The sequence below is a fragment of the Mytilus galloprovincialis genome, chromosome 12, assembly GCF_965363235.1.
Source record: "Mytilus galloprovincialis chromosome 12, xbMytGall1.hap1.1, whole genome shotgun sequence".
NCBI lineage: Eukaryota > Metazoa > Mollusca > Bivalvia > Mytilida > Mytilidae > Mytilus > Mytilus galloprovincialis.
Genome location: NC_134849.1, coordinates 10225733 through 10237887, shown reverse-complemented (window position 1 = coordinate 10237887; position 12155 = coordinate 10225733). Strand labels below are relative to the sequence as shown.

Sequence of the window (12155 nt, the reverse complement as noted above, 5' to 3'; positions counted from 1 at the left end):
TTGTCTTACCTCACAGTCGTACAGCTCCACGCTAGGGATAGGCAAAGACAAAAATATACATTTGACTTTTGTAACTATCAAAATCAAATGTATGTCATTCTTAAGAATAAGTTAAAATAATATAATTTGTGTTCAATTACAATATAATAACTCGTGTACTAAATGAAAACTTCTTCAAAACATATATAGAAATAGTGATCTAAATTGTGACCACAATCACAACAGCTTAATGTATTTTACTCCATTATGAGTTATTTTCGTGATACAAGAGTTTATTATCGCTGTAATAATAACATACATTTTCATGAATTGCGATTAATAGTACATTGACGTGAAATACGTAATTGTTACTTTCTCCCTATCCCCACACTACTAGTAGTATTAAGAGTATAAGCAGGTTCAAAGTACATGTATAAATTGTGTATGAATGTCAAATAAATTTTCAGGTACAAATAAGCGAAAACAAATCTTCTTTTTTAGACAGACAAAACAGAAACGTTCGTCTATCGTAACAGAAGCTTGATATCTTTTATGAGTTTAACTCTTGCTACACGAGAATGTCACAACTTCAAAAGTATCATTTACACTGATACAAATTTTGTATCTTTTGTCATCTATGATTTACTAAATAACAGCCAACACACTCGTTAAAGCGTCGGTCAAATTTGTTAATGTGTTGATGACAGACTTATTTACACTACAACAATTATATGAAAGAGTGAAATCCAATATTTCTGATTCTGTTTAGGATTATATATCTATACATGTAATCAAATGTGTTGCTATTTTGGGGATCCAATTGACAATATCAATAACAATCATATAAGTCGTATAAGCTAAATGAATATCTTGTGTCACATTAATTCAATCTATAATTCAATTTATTTATCCCAAAATATATTTTTGCTACGATCAACGAGTAACAGAAAAGATATTTTTGTGTACAATTGTGCTATCCGTCGGTATATAAAATAGATTTTGTTGTAGGTGACATGAGTTCGGAGATGCTGCAAAATATTAAAGTCACATAGAAAAGGTCCAGACAAAGTGTATCACAAGATACCTGAAGAATAGGAGATTCATTCCTTAGAGATTAAATATCCTTAAGTGTGTCACAAATATCCTACGAGACCATAATTTTATCCTATATGATTTTTTTACCCTTTTGGAGAAAACAGTATCCTACATTATGTTATTTCTATTTTCAAACGTATCCCCAAACCAGGCGATAACGGGATAACAGAAACACTAGTAAACTGCTACAAAAACAAACGCCAACATACAAAGAAACAGATTATTCGATACCAACAGCCATATGCCTGACTTGGTACAGGACATTTGAAGATAAATGGTGGTTTTAACATAGCTTTAAACCAGTGTTCAAATGCAAATTTGAAATCATCCCTTTGAAAATTTTATGGACGCCTCTACGAGTTGGTTGACAGTTATTAAATAAATGTTTCGCCAGATGACGACTGATAAGTTCCAATCGACGTAACCAAATTACGTCCTCTCTGCCTTGAATGTCCCTACCGAATAAGGCTTGGCACCGAGTTCAGAATTACAGCCACAAGATGGGTGTCACATGTGGAACATGATCTGCGTATCCTTTGGAAGCCCCTGAGTTCACCCCAATTATTTTAAGAGGGTTTGATTTACTTAATCTGTAGTTTTGTATGTTGTATTTTGTGTACTGTTGCTTGTTTTGTTCGTTTTTTGCCCGGCTTTGTCAGTTCGGTATCAAATTATGAGTTTGAATGCCACTTCGATATATACGTCACTCTTCAAGTAGTAAAATGTTTTAAAATTGTAGATCATTGTAGTTAAATGTATCATGATAACGATTTGGTTCTATAAATATATCACCGTGAGCAAATTATGTTATTTTCGCGGATATGTGTCTTATTGCGTTAATCTTCTTCACTTTACGTTGAGGCGATTCTTTTGCCGAGTTTCATTACTGCAAGTTATTGTCTTTTAAACTTAATCAAAACCATAAACAAAATAAAAGTAAAGTCCAAGAGGCGAACAACAGTCAACAAAACACAGCACAGCATGAAAACGATCACTGCCTAAAACAGCGAATGATCTTATGAGGGCAGGAAGGGTATTCAACTTTTTCATTTTTTTATTTCACAACTGCTTATAGTATTTCTCATACCAAATCACCTGCATTTGTATTTCGAAAGCTTATGTTGAAATACTCAAGGCTTCTTTTATTCAAATATTTAAAGAGATCAAACTTCTAACCACATTTAATATGTCTAAAACGGTTTTAAACTAGATAAGTAGCAGCAGCATTACATTTAGATCATTTACCTTTCCGCTTTAGACAACCAAGTGTCTTGTCTCAATGTTGCCTATGATTTAGTCGCAAAGTCATGTTTGCATTCAAACATGATTACAAAAATTAAATAAGTTTGACCTCGTAAAAAACATATTTTTACCTCAATTAGCTCGTGTATATTCTTTTCGAACTTTGAATACCCCTTTTTTTTATTATGGAAAATAATTCTCCTCCCTGATATTGACAATTACCGATGTGCTATCTTAACATAGAATAACAAAATGATCGCTATTTGCAGATAGCAGATTTTTTGGTAACTGCAAACTCTTAACGTATTGATATGTTCATAATTATAAATCAACTGTAATCAAAACTTTGATTTTTTTTTTAAACTAAGGCTTTTGTACTTCAGGAATAGATTACCTTAGCCGTATTTGCGAAAACTTTTAGGATTTTTTGGTCCTCAATGCTCTTCAACATCGTACTTTATTTAGAATTTTAAACATTTTTTGATTCGAGCGACACTGATGAGTCTTTTGTAGACGAAACGCACGTCTGGCGTTAATATAAATTATTTTGTCCTGATATCTTTGATGAGTTTATTTTCAACCACTGGGTCGATGCCACAGCTGGTGGAGATCTATTTCCCCGAGGGTATTACCAGCCCAGCAGTTAGCATTTCTGTGTCGACTTGAGTTATCATTGATATGATCATAATTACAAATAAACTGTAAACAAAACTTTGATTCGAGCGTCTGGCGTAAATATAAAATTTTGATCATGTGAAATTAAATGATCTGGATTCTTTGAACTTATTTTGGCAAATGTCTGAAGGAACTCCGACTCATATTACTATAAGAAGATGTCAGCAAGGAGAGACACACAATACGTTCAAATAGGAATGCCGACCATTAGTTAAAAAGTATACCTCTAAATTTTACAAATATGGTGCCGAAAACAGACGCCAGCATACTAATGAATTTTCCTCTTTGTAGCAGGTTTTACTTTTGTGTTATCAAAGAGAGTCGAAAGATACCAGAGGGATATTAAGAGCAATTCTCTGTAATCACCAAAATATTTCGGCACACACGAAAATATGTTTGTTTTAAACTTTATTAGTTCAATAGAGCCACATGAGCTTAACAAAAAATATTACTACACTTAGCCTCTTAGGTTTACCGTTTCCATGGTAACAGGGCTCAAAGTGGCAAAAAAGGGGGAAAATGAGGTGTTTACAAATTATGATCAATTATGACTTACAAAAAGAAAATAATATAAATATTCAGACATTTAAAACTTTTTTCAGTTAAAAAAAAACAAATGAAAATTGTGTTCAACAGTAAACTTTCTTTAAAAAAAATCTATTTAGCATAAATAGGGTAAAAAGTGCAATAAAAGGGGGATTTTAAGGCCTATTTTGATCAGGTGTTGTAAAAAAATGCAGCCGTTTCCTATATTGTTGATTATATGAATAGAGAGAATGAATTCAGGTTAAACAAGAAAAGAAAAAAAATCAGTGGGCAAATTGACTGTGTTGAAATAAATTGACCCTGAAAAGTCGAGTTGTTCTGTATTTACCTAATCAAATTACCTCCCTTTGTGGAGTTCTCTTGTAGAGAAACACATTAAAAACAGGAGGGAAAATGTAAACAAATGCAGACAACAAGGTTATTTTACGATTTGTTTTTCATGTTTTATATTCAAGCATAAAGGGAAATGGATAAATTTTTCACAGTGATGTTAGCCTACACTTTTATATATGGTTAAGTTGGTGTGATATGCTCATATTATGAAAATATTGTCTGAACAATGGAACTATGTCTGTAGACAGTGTATAAAAAAACTTTGCTTGCCGTAACTAACTTTTTTAGCGTATATCTTCATACATGTAGAATCTATAATCTTCGAATAATTGTTATAAAATGTGTAGCTTAAAAGATTTCCTAGGCAATTGTGACAACTGCAGTGACGACGTATTTTTGAAACCACTTTCATTTGAAAGAGCCATGTATAATTTTTTGTCAGAAATTTCTTTACTTAAATCTGACATTCCATTGTACCCCACAACTGAGGACCTGTGATATTCATAGAAATGTTATCATCGAAACAACTTACAAAATATAGAAGGAAAAATTGTGGTGTGCCTTCAGTAAATGTACCATAATACTTCAAAAGCTGGGGATCGACATGTTGCACCCAAGATGTTTCAAAGAATTGTTACAAAGACAGACATTTTCATTCCTATTGGAACAAGTAAGTAGATAATATTTACCTAATAAATTTTTTCTTTAAAAAAGATACAGTGATCTTAAATGCGCTTATAAGACCAAAAAGTAAACAAATGCAGCTGTCAGGTACCCCTCCGAAAAAAAAAATCAAAGCAAAACCAAAAAAAAAAAACCAACACAAAAACACACAAAAACAACAACAAACATTACAGTTTATCTACCATTTGGCTTTAATATCTTGAATCTGAACTTCTTTAATACCCATTTTAAACTATTAAACATAAAATTATGTGAACTTTTTTTAATCTTGTTTTTGAGAGAGAAAAAAATATAACATAAATGCTGTTTCATGTCTCCTTTCCTTTACCAGATTTTGAAGGTTTTGTACATGATAATCATGATAATTCATGCAAGTCCTTATGAAATAAAAAATGTTGCGGCAAGAATATTGCAATGTTGTGCTTTAAAGCTGCAACCTGACGAGGTTGTCAGAACATTGATGCCGTTGTAACTTGTAGTGCTGAACGATGCCGCTACTGACATCATTCTGGGTTCATTGCAGCGCTATTTCAATCCATGACAAAAAGAGCTGTAATGTTGCCATAAAGCAAACATATAATTTTCTCATTTCTCATTCTTAATATACTAGAATGATGCCAGAATAAGCCCATTGATGATGTCACAATATGTTGCTTGAGCTTATGATTTGAATGAAGAATTGGGTGTTCAATTATTGTAAAGACTTGTATGTAAATGTAGATTAACATGATTTAAGTAAATGAATCATCTTAATGTATTTAAGTTCAGTCTCTCATGTAATTAAATCAAGGAAATTGTCTTATCCTGATAAACCTGGAGAGCATTTTCAAAAAGTTGTAATTTACTCCAGGGACGAACTATCATGTAATGGGGCGAATTGGTACCTTCTGATACATTTGTCGTCGTTTCCCTTCCCTTTCTCAATTTAACCATCACTAAATTTTGAAGAGCATGCAGAAAGAAATTTGGTCAATTGTGTCTTTGTTACCCTTTAAAGTCAGCTTGAAAGTGTTATTTGTTTGAAAAAAAATGTAGCATAATCACGAATTTAGATTGCTAATTAGACAAAACACAACACCTTTGACAGAAGTGAGGGGGCTCCTGTTGGGATCATGGAAATTATGTTGGTGTTATTGAAGGTATGGATGTTGCATGTTGACAGTTCATGAGTTACACATTTTAACTTTACTTTTTTTAATGTGGGAAAATTAAGTTCATTACATTGTACATGTACATATAGAAATAACCTCTGAGGATAGAACTTTACTTTCTATAACAGAAAAAAGTTATCATAATAACCCTGAGTGCACAAAAAATTCATGATGTAATTAAAAGGAGTTAAAACCTTTTCTCGGGGAATACCAACCCCTATAGGTACACGGTGTATGTATCTGGTTAGACATTACTTGACCTTAGTCACTAAGCATCTTTTCAGCAACAAAACAGCAAAATAGCCGTAATGTTGCCACAACTATGTGCCAGAATGATTTGTAAGGGCGGACGACCTTCTTTCATTCATGTTTACTTGAGATGGGTTTTAAAATTTATGCTTTTATGTACATACAAGTAAAAATAGTAAATAGTTTTGATAGTGATACACAGAACGAGATCAATTGTGTATCTATTTTCTTTTATATTACAGCAATTTGTAGACTGTGTAGAGAAAAACTACTTGGAACTAACAGTATTGAACATGTTGAGGAGGTATGTCTTTTCATTTACATGTATATATATTATTTTCCCTGTACACATGTATATTCAATAGTCAACAGTGAGTTTATTAACTACATGTCAAACTTCTGTACTTATACATGTAGGTAGTTTTAGTATGACAAGAATAAGAAGGTCTTTTAATTCAAAAATAACAAAAATTTAAAAGTTCCAATTTGGTTTTCATATTCCATGTTTTTACTTGGCTGTAGCACATTTTATTTTCATTTTGAATTGGTAATCTGGTTTCATCATTAAGCATTAGTTAAAATCTATTAAATAAAAAAAAACAAGGTTTTAATTTATCTAATTTACGCTTAGGACCAATAGCGGGTACACGATGCATTCATTCATGCATGATTGAGGGGAAGGGTGAATTTCTAAATCATTTGTGTATAAAACATATAACATCAACTGAACCCTAACCCATTCATGTATTACTAACTTCTAAGATAGGTTGTTTTTTCTTTCAATATTATTATGAGTTCCAGAATTTATTATTGTTCCACTTTCAATTAGTACATTTTTGTACCTTGTTTAAAATATTCTTAAAAAGTTTTTGTTTTCTTTTAATTTAGAAGTACACTATTGAAGACAAATACAAAGATTGCAGAAGCTGAAATACTACCACCTAAAAGAAAAAGGGTAGGTATCACTGTATATAATATAGTGCCATACAATTTTTCAAATGTCTCATTAACTTGACTTTTTAGCTCACCGGGCCCAAGGTGCCAAGTGAGGTTTTCTCATCACTTGGCGTCCGGTGTCAGTCGTCTTCGTAGTCTGTTGTCTTTAACTTTTACAAAAGTCTTCTTTTCTGAAACTACTGGGCAAAATTTAACCAAACTTGACTACAATCATCATTGGAGTATCTAGTTTTAAAAATGTGTCCGGTGACCTGGCCAACCAACCAAAATGGCCACCATAACTAAAAATAGAACAAAGAGGTAAATTGCAAACCAAAGCATTTAGAGCAAATCTGACATGGGGGTAAAATTGTTTGTCAGGTCAAGATCTATCTGCCCTGAAATTTTCAAATGAATCGGACAACCTGTTGTTGGGTTGCTGCCCCTGAATTGGTAATTTTAAGGAAAATTTGCCGTTTTTTTGTTATTATCTTGAATATTATTATAGATAGAGATAAACTGTATGCAGCAATAATGTTTAGAAAAGTAAGATCTACCATTAAGGTAACATGAATAAAATGGTTAGTTGACCGCCTTAAGGAGTTATTGCCCTTTATAGTAAATTTTTGGTAAATTTTTGAAATCTTTGACCAAAATCTTCTCCTCTAAAACTTATTAGGCAAATTTAATCAAACATTAGGGTATGTTTTTTAAAAAAGTTTCCGATGACCCCGCACACAAACTAAGATGTCCGACATGGCTAAAAGTTGCAAATAGGGTAAAATGCAGTTTTTGGTTCATATCTCTGAAACAAAAGCATTTAGAGCTAAGCTGATGAGGGTGAAATTGTTCATTAGAGCAAGTATTATCTGTCCTGAAATTTTTAGACCAATCAGGTAACCCGTTTTTGGGTTGCTTCCCCTGAATTGGTTATTTTAAGAAAATTTTGCAGCTTTGGTTATTATCTTGAATATTATTATAGAAAGAGATTATGTAAACAACTTTAATTTACAGCAAAGTAAGTCTTAAAAATAAGTTAACATGATGAGAATGGTCAATTGACCCCTTAAGGAGTTATTGCCCTTTACAGTCAATTTTTAACAAATTTCATAAATTTTGTTAATTTTTACAAAATATTTTCCACTGTAACTACTGGGCCAAGTTCATTACAGATGGAGATAATAGTAAGCAGAAAAAATGTTCAGTAAAGTAAGATCTACAAACACACATCACTATCACTAAAGCACAATTTGTCTGCATGAATCCATCCGTGTCCTTTGTTTAATAAGCACATAGAACAATGTGAGCGACACAGGCCCTTTAGAGCCTCTAGTTAAGATATCTGGTCATAAACTTTATAAAATATTTCATAAACTTCAGAAGATATAAGATTTTCAAGATATCCAATAAGGAGATAACTGTGTTGAATTTTAAAGATTTGGAGCCATCAATCATGGATTTGATGGTTACAAATTGAGTTTACTGGTATCAGGTTAGCAGAGCCAGTAAACAGATATTTGTGACTATCAAATCAAAAAGCAGGGATATCACTAGTGAGCGATGGCTCACACCACATCTTGTTTTATATTGTTTCTATCAGAAATCATAAGTATCCAATCTTTTGTAGGCACTTGATAAAGTACCAGGGAAACCTTACAGGGGGAAGGTTGTTTACACAATCCTTGATTTAGATGTAACCAATAATAAAGATACAATCACCAATATTACAACTTTAGATTTGAGAGTAGTCATTTGATGATGTGGCAGGAATACAATATTGGTGAAGGTATTACAATTATATTCAACATAAATAAAAAAACAGAAGTCAGATTACAAATAACATATAGTTTTATACATAACACAACCACAGAAAATACAGGGTATGGCTTATACATATTGAACGCGGCTGGGTAAAAAAGTCAATAATACTCAACCCTCATCCTAAATCTAAGTCAGTGGTTAAAAATATATAGAGACAATTAATAGCAATACCGTACTATATTCAATAAGTCCAGCCCGTCAACATAAAACATATAAAATTAAATCATCTTAAAGTCATAAGAAACCTCAAATTAAAAAAAATAATGCATATGTTTGGCATGCCACAAAACCAGGTTCAACCCGCCATTTTTTTCTTTAAAAATGTCCTGTACCAAGTCAGGAATATGGCCATTGTTATATTATAGTTCGTTTCTGTATGTGTTACATTTTAACGTTGCGTCGTTTGTTTTCTCTTAATTTTGAGTGTAAATTCACATTGCGATAAGACGTGTCACGGTACTTGTCTATCCCAAATTCATGTATTTGGTTTTGATGTTATATTTGTTTTTCTCGTGGGATTTTGTCTGATGTTTGGTCCATTTCTGTGTGTGTTACATTGTAGTGTTGTGTCCTTGTTCTCCTCTTATATTTAATACGTTTCCCTCAGTTTTAGTTTGTTACCCCGATTTTGTTTTTTGTCCATGGATTTATGAGTTTGAACAGCGGTATACTACTGTTGCCTTTATTTTTTATAACTCAATGGATAGTTTTCATTATAAAACTTATGTACATATACTTTTTTCTGAAGAAAATTCTTTAATTTATTCATATTTAGAAGAAGTTTACTTTATTTTAATTGCTTCCTTCCAGGAAGCAATTCCCCCGACATATTTTCCGTATGCAAAGTGACCTCAGTGTGACCCATCTCGTAAAAATCCGCTGATCGCAATACGCATGGATGTCCTTAAAATAAACTATTATTTGAATTTACATGTTTAACACATGCTCAATTTCCATGCTCTTTTGTTGATTTTTTGTCGATTGTTGACAAACAGGTGACAGTCGTTAAACTTCGGATTCAAAACACAAACTTTAATTACCTGCCATATTTTCACAATAACACTGACCGATTGAAAAAAAAATTGACGATTATACGAAATTTACACGAAAAAAATGTCAATGATTTTTTAATTAAACAAGTTCTTTAATTTTCAATTTTCATTTCAGGTAAGCTTTTCACTTTAAAATCAACAAAGAATTCTGTGCAGTTCAAAGTACTCCATGACTGGACAAAGATGTCTTTTAATGACCTCATTACTGGAGGTAATCTTATAACTATTTCATTTATTAACTGTCATGTACCAAACTTTTAAAAGTATACTTGCAAGACAATGACCATTTTTTTATTTTGTCAAAACAACAAAGAAAACTAACACAAAATTCAATAAACATTGTTATGCATCATTTAAATCACTGCTTGTGGGTTACAGGATTATGGATATAGACAGAATCTTGTTATAGATAATCAGGTTGTCCAATGTTGACAGAGAAATTTATACATGTAGTATTGTTGTCTTTTTTAAGTCACCTGGCCTACTTTGAGTTCATCTGGCACAAACTTTTTCAAAAATCTTCTGATGCGACTGGGCCAATTGGAACTAAACTACATATTTATATAGTAAATTTGTATTTCACTGAACTTTTATTTTATTTATTTATTTTAAGGAACAGAACAGGCTCCAAAACAACAGAAGCAGACATTCATTTGTTCAATGGATGGCTGCATTTGAGAGTTCAAGAACCAGATCAGTCTTGATCAACATCTCCTTCAAAGCAGCTGTGAATATAAGCTAGAGAGAGGACCATTTAAAGATCAGACATCAGTTCTGTATGCCCAAAAGCTGTCAAATAATGTACATCATTGTCCTGATATGCAAGCAGTCTTATCAGAAAATGCATGTACTACAGACTTCAGTGCCAAAGAAATGGGATGAGCATTGAAAGTGAAAAAATGCATCAAACAGAAAGAATTGTTGACAGATTTATTTAATCAAGGGGGGAAATCTAGCTTTAAATCGACCCTTATACAGCTACAGAAAGTATTATATCAGGTGTATATACCTTTAGGAAAGATGAATTCTTAACTGCCCAGCAGATAAATGGTTTCTTTTCTCGATTGACACAACAACAGAGAAAACAGATAAGCATGACTATAAATCAGCTGAGTCTGAAATTCTTAGGTCACAATTGAAAACACAGATTTTTGAGACAATTGAAGATTGAATTAAACACCACTAAAATGAATATTGCAATGTCCTATGATCCTAACAAGATATGGCAATACAATATGTTTTCTCAAACACAATGCTACAAGTTTTTATGAAATTTGTGAAATGTATCATGTAGAGGTTTATTTTGATATTTTATTTGTTACACATTTGAATGTATGAACTTTTCATTTGAATACTGTTACATCTTTTTCTTTTGGTGAATATGTTCAAACTTGATTAGGTGATATTTCTGTAACCATAGCAGTTTAACTTATTTTTGAGAATTGCTAAGTCTCTTGAAAGTTTGTAATACATGTACAATGTCTTTGGTATACTTGTTGATTTTATGTTATTCTGTAAAATGCAGACATGTTGGCATAGTTAGCGGATTAGTTTTAAGTGAACCGATTTAGCATTTTTATAAAGCTATGTACTTTTTCTATTGATAATTCTTCAAACATGGAAAAGGAATATTCTAATACAATTTTTTTGTATCATTGAATTTTATTGGCTACCACTCTGTGTAAATTCCACAATCTACCTACCATAACTACGGCTCTTCTTAAAATGATGCAAGAAGCAATCATATTGGATTTAACAACATCATATTTATCCAAAAAATAAGAAAAATAAAAAAAAAACGGCCTATCTTAAACTACTTTTTATCAGCTTATATTCAAATTTGAAGCGAAAACGGAGCCCCAAAACATAAGATGTTAACCTTTTGCACTCAAAGTATTCATATGACGTCATGATGTTGCTAAAGAAGTCAGCAACATTTGCTGGAATTTTTAGTTTAACAACTTTATGTCAAAATAAACTAGAGGCTCTAAAGAGCCTGTGTCGCTCACCTTGGTCTATGTGCAAATCATAAACGAAGGACACACAGATGGATTCATGACAAAATTGTGTTTTGGTCATGGTGATGTGTTTGTAGATCTTACTTTACTAAACATTCTTGCTGCTTACAATTATCTCTCTCTATAACAGTACTTTCTGTGGAAAATGTTATTGAAAATCTTCAAATTTTAAGAAAATTGTTAAAAATTGACTATGAAGGGCAATAACTCCTAAAGTGGTCAACTGACCATTTTGGTCATGTTGACTTATTTTTAGATCTTACTTTGCTGAACATTATTGCTGTTTACAGTTTATCTCTATCTATAATAATATTCAAGATAATAACCAAAAACAGCAAAATTTCCTTAAAATTACCATTTCAGGGGCAGCAACC

General features: G+C 32.0%; 1 protein-coding gene across 2 annotated transcripts; it reads left to right on the top strand.

Annotated features, from left to right (window-relative positions):
- Positions 1-3339: 3339 nt before the first annotated feature.
- LOC143053992 (uncharacterized) lies at positions 3340-11715 on the top strand. 2 transcript variants are annotated; one of them, XM_076226828.1, is made up of 4 exons: positions 3340-4540; positions 6197-6258; positions 6843-6909; positions 8518-8676. In XM_076226828.1, the coding sequence occupies exons 1-4, from the start codon at positions 4475-4477 to the stop codon at positions 8644-8646; spliced, it is 324 nt and encodes a 107-aa protein (XP_076082943.1). In that variant the 5' UTR covers positions 3340-4474; the 3' UTR covers positions 8647-8676. The 2 variants fall into 2 exon arrangements, with proteins under 2 accessions (XP_076082943.1, XP_076082945.1); XM_076226830.1 differs by lacking the exons at positions 3340-4540; positions 8518-8676 and adding exons at positions 5243-5693; positions 10377-11715.
- The last annotated feature ends 440 nt before the right edge of the window (positions 11716-12155 follow it).

Coding starts and splice junctions, on each gene's coding strand:
- LOC143053992 (XM_076226828.1), top strand. CDS start 4,475: ATGTTGCACCCAAGATGTTTCAAAGAATTGTTACAAAGACAGACATTT. Junction 4,541..6,196: donor TTTCATTCCTATTGGAACAA/GTAAGTAGATAA, acceptor TTTATATTACAG/CAATTTGTAGACTGTGTAGA. Junction 6,259..6,842: donor GTATTGAACATGTTGAGGAG/GTATGTCTTTTC, acceptor CTTTTAATTTAG/AAGTACACTATTGAAGACAA.